Source organism: Vigna umbellata, chromosome 1 (genome assembly GCF_029865625.1).
Source record: "Vigna umbellata cultivar VRB3 chromosome 1, Vumbellata_1.0, whole genome shotgun sequence".
Taxonomy (NCBI): Eukaryota; Viridiplantae; Streptophyta; class Magnoliopsida; order Fabales; family Fabaceae; genus Vigna; species Vigna umbellata.
Window position 1 is genome coordinate 97,686,041 of NC_142165.1, and position 8,393 is coordinate 97,694,433.

At 29.3% G+C, this 8,393-nt stretch overlaps 1 protein-coding gene across 1 annotated transcript; it reads right to left on the reverse strand.

The window, feature by feature from the left end:
- Positions 1 to 3,124: 3,124 nt before the first annotated feature.
- LOC124820039 (LIM domain-containing protein WLIM1-like) lies at positions 3,125 to 6,252 on the reverse strand. Its single transcript, XM_088105010.1, has 5 exons — positions 5,848 to 6,252; positions 4,611 to 4,707; positions 4,443 to 4,483; positions 4,235 to 4,321; positions 3,125 to 3,537 (listed from the first exon to the last, which is right to left on the reverse strand). Exons 1-5 carry the CDS (start codon positions 5,983 to 5,985, stop codon positions 3,289 to 3,291), a joined length of 612 nt encoding a protein of 203 aa, XP_087961136.1. The 5' UTR covers positions 5,986 to 6,252; the 3' UTR covers positions 3,125 to 3,288.
- Between the last annotated feature and the right edge of the window lie 2,141 nt (positions 6,253 to 8,393).

Genomic DNA, 8,393 nt, shown 5'->3' on the forward strand with positions numbered 1-8,393 from the left:
CTTGGTTGTCTTGAAGCATCCAGTTGTGTAATTTAAAAATGAAGAAGAGGCCTCAATGAGTATGAAGAAAGTAGTAGTAAGATAAAGAATGTGTGGAGTAGAAATGAAAAGTAAAAGGAGTGAGGAGAAGGAAGATGTGACACAACACAAGGTTTACTTTAAAACAGTTGCAATAGATGTGCCTGTGCAGTTCATGACTTTAGACATGCATGACATCCCAGGGATATTTTTTGTTGCATTAGAAGCAGAACATTTTATTTTTCTTGTGGCCCATTGCATTATTCGTCTCTAAACTTTCTCTCTGTCTATTGCTGGTAAAGCAAAAGACCCTTTATTTTGCTTTGTCTTTTTTAATTGTTTGCTTTCCCTTACTTAAAGATTTTGCATCAACAAGGATTAAAAAACGAAGAAAGAAAAACTATAGAATAGGACAATTGCAACCAGCTCACCACTCGTGCACTTCCTACGCACGAAATTTAGTTGCACTGCACGAGGGGTCTAAAGATTCCATCATCGACTACATAGAATTCCTTCCACACGGCCCACCAATATTTGGCTTCTTTAACTTTTCTTCCCAAAGTGCTTTCCTTGTGTTTAAAAAATCCATAACATCAGCCACTGCATTCTTTCTTTCCTGCTTTTTCTTTGTCTGTTTTTTTTTTCGACTTTATTTACCTTCTGTATGATGAACAATCATGGAGGATACGCATTGATATTCGAGAAAAACTTTCCTTTTCTCTTTCCGATTGCAGCTATGTATGTTTCGGTCATTAATTTGTATTATCTTTTTCACACCACAGTTTCACAACAATACTGGCTAGAGATGCATGTATGTGATATACATACCTGAAAAAGAGGAAGTGGATGTCTATTTTGTCTCTCTTTTTTTTGTTGATTTTTAAATTATAGTTTCAAAGTGATTGGTTTTTTCATACAGAGAATCGATGGATATTAAATAGATCATTCTTTTTCGATTTGATACTATTTTTAATTCAAAATTTTAAAATAATAAATTTATGAATTTTTCATTTTATATAGTATTTAATTTTGTCTTTTTTTTTATCTATTTTAACTCACTCTTGAATTATTCTTAACAATTTTTTTTAAAGTGAGTCCAATTTCATATAATTTATTTCTTCTTTAAGTGAACCTTACAGCAATATAACTCGGTCATTTTAAATTATCAATTCTAATATTATTGACGAGATTGATAGAAATTCTTATTAAGAAAATATTATACATATGACTTGAGTATTATACATGTATCATGAACAGCGATGACAAAAAAATTCATACTCACAGGACAAAATCTATGATGGATCTTTGGTACTCGCAGATATTTACTATCCGCGGTTGCATGTATTTTAATATCCGTTTATAAACCGACCAGGTGTGGATATTATACTATATGTATCCACGGATATCCGTTACTAGCAAAAAATAAAAATAAAAATTTAATTTATATTTTATTAAGTTAAATTTAATTAAAATTAAAATTAATTAATATTTCACAAGGTTAAATTTAATTAAAATTAAATTTTAATTTATATTATATTTTATTATATATTTTTTGTAATTTTATTTAAATAAATTATAAAAATATTTTTTTAAAATATTTGCGGGTATCGCGAATTTTAAAATATATGTGAGTATTTTTTAAGCTGACGTCTGTATGAGTAGCGGATCAATTTCTTTTTTTCAAGTTAAGTTACAAATACACACTGTCCGTATCCATACGACCCGTTGTATCCTAGTGAGTTTTAACAAATATTTTTTTTAAGTTAAAATCTTTAAACAATATATTTATAAGTATTTTATATTATAAAATATTTAACTTTGTCTTTTTCTAATGCAGGACTTTGAGTGGTATTTGAATTATTTGATCACATAGAGACGTTGATATTTAATGGAAGCAAAATCAACCATTCCTTAGACTGAAAGTGATTATATGTAGATAAAGTAACCAATTGTGGTTGAACAGAAGAAACAAACAGCTATTAAAACACAAGTTAAGAAACCGCCTTCAAAGTTTGACTGATAATGTGTTAAGTTAGCTTGCATGGCATTCATTGTCAAATCATTTTCCAGGCTGCACAGAAAGATCGAATAAATGAGAAAAGTGTTTATAATCTTTGTCTTGGAAACAAATCCCTCATACACAGGGCAACTAGAGTGGTTGCGGATTTCTCGGTCATAGACATGTTTACAGCTCGTGCACACTCAACCTATACGTGAGTTGTACAAGTATTCAAACTCTTAAAAGCAAAACCTGGACATCTCAGAAGGACTAAATTTGACTGTAGACCACACACAAATATGTTTAAGACAAACAGATATGTTAATTTTGGACACCCTTTTCACAAAGGATTCAATGTTACTTTTGTTATGCGTTGGTTTTCAATTATATGTCTAAAAATATAAATTATTCAAATTCATTTTGTCTTACTTAAATGGAGTGGAATCTTTTAAATTAGGAGAGAATTATTTATTTATTTTTATTTCATAAAAGAGAAAAAAAAATCGATATACACTAAATTGTCTAAGTAAAATTGTAATTTTTGCTTTGTTTACGTTAAATCGGACTGAAAATTCGAAAATAAATTTAAGGGATATGATTTTTCATGTTGATGGTTAGATAATCAATCAGACCTATGTGATTAGATAAATCAGTATCATATTATTACTCAATTTTAAGTTTCTTTTTTGTATTTGAAAATATCATTGTCTTAATATATTGACTAGTTGCGGGTTTTGATTTAATTCATTAGCTTGTATCAGTGAATTTTTAATTTTCTCATTAAATACTGATGTTCTTTTCTTATAATTATTGCTATTATTTTACATTGCTGATACTTCTTGCAGATTCTTACAACTTTCACAGATTTATTACCGTGACATATTTTGATATTTTATGTTGTGTTGTTATTTTTCATAAACTTTTTAAAAAAAATTCTATATATGTTTAAAAAATAAAATAAAATAAACATTTTCAGAACTTAAAAAATTTAATTTGTGCATGAGTTAATACAAAAATATTTAGATTATTCTTAATTTACAAATTCTTTTCTAAAAATATTATGAATAAATTTATTGAAGTATATATTCACCTTATATGCACGAAACGGGCAACAATAGGAGTTTAATTGAAATGATTGAGCAAAGTATACATGAATTCCTTCTGAAGTGAAAATAACAAAAATAATCCAAAAGAAATTTAAAGTTGTGGTTACAAGCTTGGCACTCAAGTATTATAACATAAATAATGAAAGAAATAGAAGTTGGTGAAAGCTAAGAAGAGTCATGAGGTGAAGTTGCAGTGCCATTAGTTGGATGTTGTGTGGTGTTTTGAGTGGTGAGTTGAAGATTTTCATGCTTCACTAATTGACTGAAGTTACCCTTTTGCTTGAAGAGCTGAGTATGGTGATGTCTGCAATAGAGAAGATGTTCATGGGCAACATAATTTGAAGGGCTAATTACACAACCACCATGGGTGCATCTGAAACAAGACTTGTGGTAAGATTTCCCATCGACAGCCACCTGAAGAAACAACTCTGCTATCAGTAAAAAAAGACATCATCTAATTTGGTTTAAGGTAGTTAAGTTTTTCATTATGCTTTTATGGTCACTCTTTTTCTGGGGTATATCTTGGGATACCAAGTGCCCAGACCTATGAATGTGTGCATTTGACTTTCATCCAATTATAAACAAATATCTTCAATTTTTTTATTTTATCTTCTCTAGTATTATATGTTTTATTTGAATCTAGTGTCTCCTATTTTTTGTATTTCAATTGCAAAATATGCATTTTATTATTTAGATGTTTTAAAATTATAGCATTTATGTTTTTATATGATGATGATGATTGATTATTTTTATATGCCAGAGTGTGAAGATGCGTTATTCGCTGTTATTTCTGGCTCTTTCAATTCATTTCTTTTCCCCTTTTTAAACAAATACTGCTATGATATTAAATATTGGAAAATTAATATATGTTTCTAGAGGGACTTCCACGTTTTATAAGATTAAGCTAATGATTTTTGCAAAGTGAATTTGGTTTTAAAATAAGCACTGAGAACGTATCTACTGCTAATTTAATTTAAAGCCTGTTATGATATTAATCTTATAAAATTTAAGTGCATAGATTCTTAACTGTTCATTTCTACTACATACAATTGTTTTAGAGAAATATTTATCAATGGGAAGATCTCAAGATCACCAACAACATTATATATACCTTTTCAATTGGGTACACTGTTTTCTTGCAAACAACACACTTTTCCTGAGTTCCAGAAAACAATCTTGAAACCTTGTTGTTTTGGACCTGTGGATTTCCCAGAGACAATACAGAGGGAATTAATTTTTTTTACTAGTAGCAATTGCATTTTTCTGTAATCCTAAAGATAGAAAGATTTTTTTTGTGTGTATTAAGAATGTGTAAAAACCTGATCAGCAGATCTTTCAACTCTAGAAATTCTTGGAATACCTTCAAGCATGAATTATAAAGTCAGATGAAAAGAGAACAGAATAACTTGAAAATAGTGTATATTGTTAGAACTAAAAGAAGTACTTGATTTGAAGAAATAATAACTGCATATATGACATTAATTCACCTTCAAAACTTTTGTCCAAGCTTCCAGTCATCTTAAACAGTTGATCAAAATGGGGCTTACAGTATAGGACACCCTCAAAGGAACAATAGTTACCCAGCTGCAGTGATGCACAATAAAAAGAAGATTCTATTTTATATTCTGTGGGTAAAAAGTATTTTATAGTTGTGAGCTAATTAATATTTGAGAGAAACAATAATAAATAAGAAAAACATTGTTGAAAAAAATATTAATAAATTTTTATTTCAAGTGTTATATATGTGAAGTAAAAACAAAGCTTTCAAACAGATAATATGGAATAGAAAGTTGTCACATGATTCTAAAACTTTATCCACTGATCAAGTCAGTGTCTGATGAAACAGGCTTACAGATTCAAAGTTGAAAAAGAAAAACTAAAATTCGATGAGTGAGTTGGACACTCAGACGTGAATTAAGTAACGTGCATCCAAATCTCAAACATTGAGAAGAAGATAGCTGTTAGATAAATGGTATGCTTTCAGAATCGAAATATGAATTCTTAAATTACTGTTAGTAGAATAAAATAAAGATACATAAAGGATCTAAGATTAGGTTCTTTGCAATTAAATGCATACCAGATACGATCAGAACTATTCATGAAAGGTACAAAAAGTTTATCAGATAATGGAAAAATGCAACCTCACACAGTAATAGTAATTCATCTGAAGAGTGTTGAGCACTCTTTGAAAGATATGAAGTAGAAATAGGAACTAATTCATCTGAACTTAGTGTCAACAGGAATATCCTTTTATTCTACACTTTGCCATATGGATTCGCCACATGGATTCACCTTGGCCTCTTCCCTACTCAGGGCCACATTCTCCTTATTCAGATTGAAAAACAGATAATATATCTCAATCTGTTATTCACACTGGACCATTCTCTCTAAGTTACAATAGATATCATCAATTCTGGTCTATTTCCAACCCTCAATTCTATGATTACAATGCTCCTTTTTCCTATATCTCATTCAAGTCACATTGTATGATTATTACTGGAAACAGAACAGATTTTTCGAGCATATACTCTTTAGCTATGTGTCCTCATAAAAGAAGAAAATATACACTTTCCAAGCATTAAATCATAAAAATCATCATCAATCCACAAGAAGAAAAAAAAAAAAAGAATCATTCGACCAATCTAAGAGTGAAAGCTCAAATGAAGCTTTGATCAAATTCAGAGAAAAGAAAAGCTAAAAGCATGATCCTGTGTTTGGTCTCACCTTGAGGGTGCCCTTGCAGTGGTGGCATCTGAAACACGATTTATGGTACACCTTGTTGTCAGCAGTAAGCTGTTCCACCCAATACACTTTCTTTTCACAAGCTGTGCACTTCTGGGTGGTGCCTGCAAATGATGCCATCTCAAATGGTGATTTAGAATTTCAGTTGGGGAATTGAATAGAGGGTGAGTACTTTCTTTCTTCCTTGTATTATTTTTTTCGAAATTCTGGGGTGGGAAAATTTACAAATAGGTGGTGATCATGTTCAATTGTCCATTGGTCTAATATTTAAGAGTTGAAGAAAAGACAAATAAAAACAAAGTTAGCTGTATTCATAATGGCCAGTTTGACGATTTGATTTGGGGCTACCTGATGACGGCTTTGGGCCACCAATGGCACTGGCAGAGCCTCTGCTGAAATGACCATTCTACCATCAACCAAGACAGATAACCATGTTCATGTCTTAATCATTCAGTGTTATGTCATCTAATGTTATTCAGGTGTATTCACATTTTCATCTGCTGCAAGAGACCTTACGTGCTTTTCCCTCTCTTTTCTGCATTAGAAATTACCTTCCAAACTTACCAACAATCCATAAAACTTTTATTTTCAAAATTACAATATGACATTTTTAAATATTACTTTAGATGTTATGTTATTCAATTATTATAGTAATTTTATTAATATTTGTTCTACCCGATTGAATCTTGAAGTAGTACTTTGATCAATTTGGTCTAGTTTCAAAAACATCACGTAAAAGTCATATGAAATCGCAAATGATTTTCTTAAATCTAACCTATGATAAACTCTAAGAATAGGAGTGAACTATTTCAGTAAGAAGGGTGTTTATAAAAAATCCCGTTGACCAATGACCATGTCTTGTTAATTTCTAAAAATTAATCTGTAAAAAAAAATGCTTGGCCGAAATATCTGACTTTAATTTTATTATTAAGTAAAAAGGTGTGGTTGATGAATAATTCAAGAATTGAAAGCAAAACATTAGTGGCCCATCATTTTTGAAGAACTTTTTTCCTAGTTTTTAAGAGAGGTTCTTTTCAAAAACAAAATATTTAACTTTAAAACTTTATTTGAGAGCCAGGTACCATCATGATCTAGATATGCTTTATTTTGAATCACTTATGAATTTATTTGAGAGGCTCGTACTATCATTATCAAGATAAAAGAATAGAATGCAATACTCAGCAGCTTAAACTTCAACGAATACTTCAAAACTTAATAAAAGTTGAATTGCGATAAACGTCCTGAAATTGAAGGTTCCAAAATGTTTAAATATATGATACATGATTTCATATACAGAACAGACACTAAGAATATTCTTTTTTTGTTAATGGAAGACTAAATTATTGCAAGCATATATTCTCGTACTTCTTCAAACTCATTGTTGTGACTTTAATGATGTTGACAAATCGTGAAAACTTTACTAACTACGAAGCTAAGGCATTTGGCGTTAATGTATAGAGAAATAGTACCGCTTTAAAAAAATACAAGTCATTACATCAACTTATGTAAAAATCTTACATTTATATAGTAAATGGAATATAATTATAAAGAAACAGCATATTATTAATTTTGGAACCACAAAAAAGAAATCAACTTTCATACACGTATTGGTGTTAGCTGAGAACTTCATTCAATACTTCTATTTCATTTTTAAAGTTCCAACATTAATAGCAAGTAAAGGTCTAAATTCTTTTTTATCGTTGATGTCCATAATTACACAAGGAGAGAAGAAAGTATAATAAGCCTACTTAAATATATTAAGAAAAGTTACTATGTAATACATGTTTTTCTATATATATAACAAAGTATAAATTCGAATATTAAAAAAATAAATTCAATTGGAAAAACAGAGAGCACATTGGACTAGCTGATCAAATTTTTTTTAAAACATATATATTTACGTATTTCTGTTTTTTATGCTTTGTAAATTGGATTTAATTAGTTTAAATTCATATGGTGTGAACTAATTATTGAGTAATTTATATTTCTTGGCTAATATTAAAAAAAATACTTAATACCTTGAGAATATAAAAGTTTTTAGTTTATAATTTATATTTTTTTATAATTTAAAACAACTTTACCAACCTTTTTTTATTATAATTGGTTAAATAAGCAATAACTGTTTCTCTACATTAAATATTTGTTTATATTAACTTTAAAATGCACCTAGAGAAAGATTTTTGTGAATTAGTTTTTGTTAAAACATGGTCTATGGTTCAATAAGATATATATAAGTTGTAAATTTCCTGTATTGAAATACTACTTTTAAAAAAATTCGTACTCCTATATATTTTTACTGAAGAAAAAAAACTTTTTGCTTACATATATTGCCACGAATCAACTCGGTATACATTTTAATTCAAGATTGCTTTATATTTAGAGATTTTTATCTTAAATAAGATCAGTTTCTGCGTGTTTGGATCTGCATCTAAAGCAAGTGAAGCTTCTGTGTGACCATTTTTACTGTCCTGTATATTGAACATCGAGCAGATATCTGAAAAAGTTATAATGGTGAACCAACATTCTCG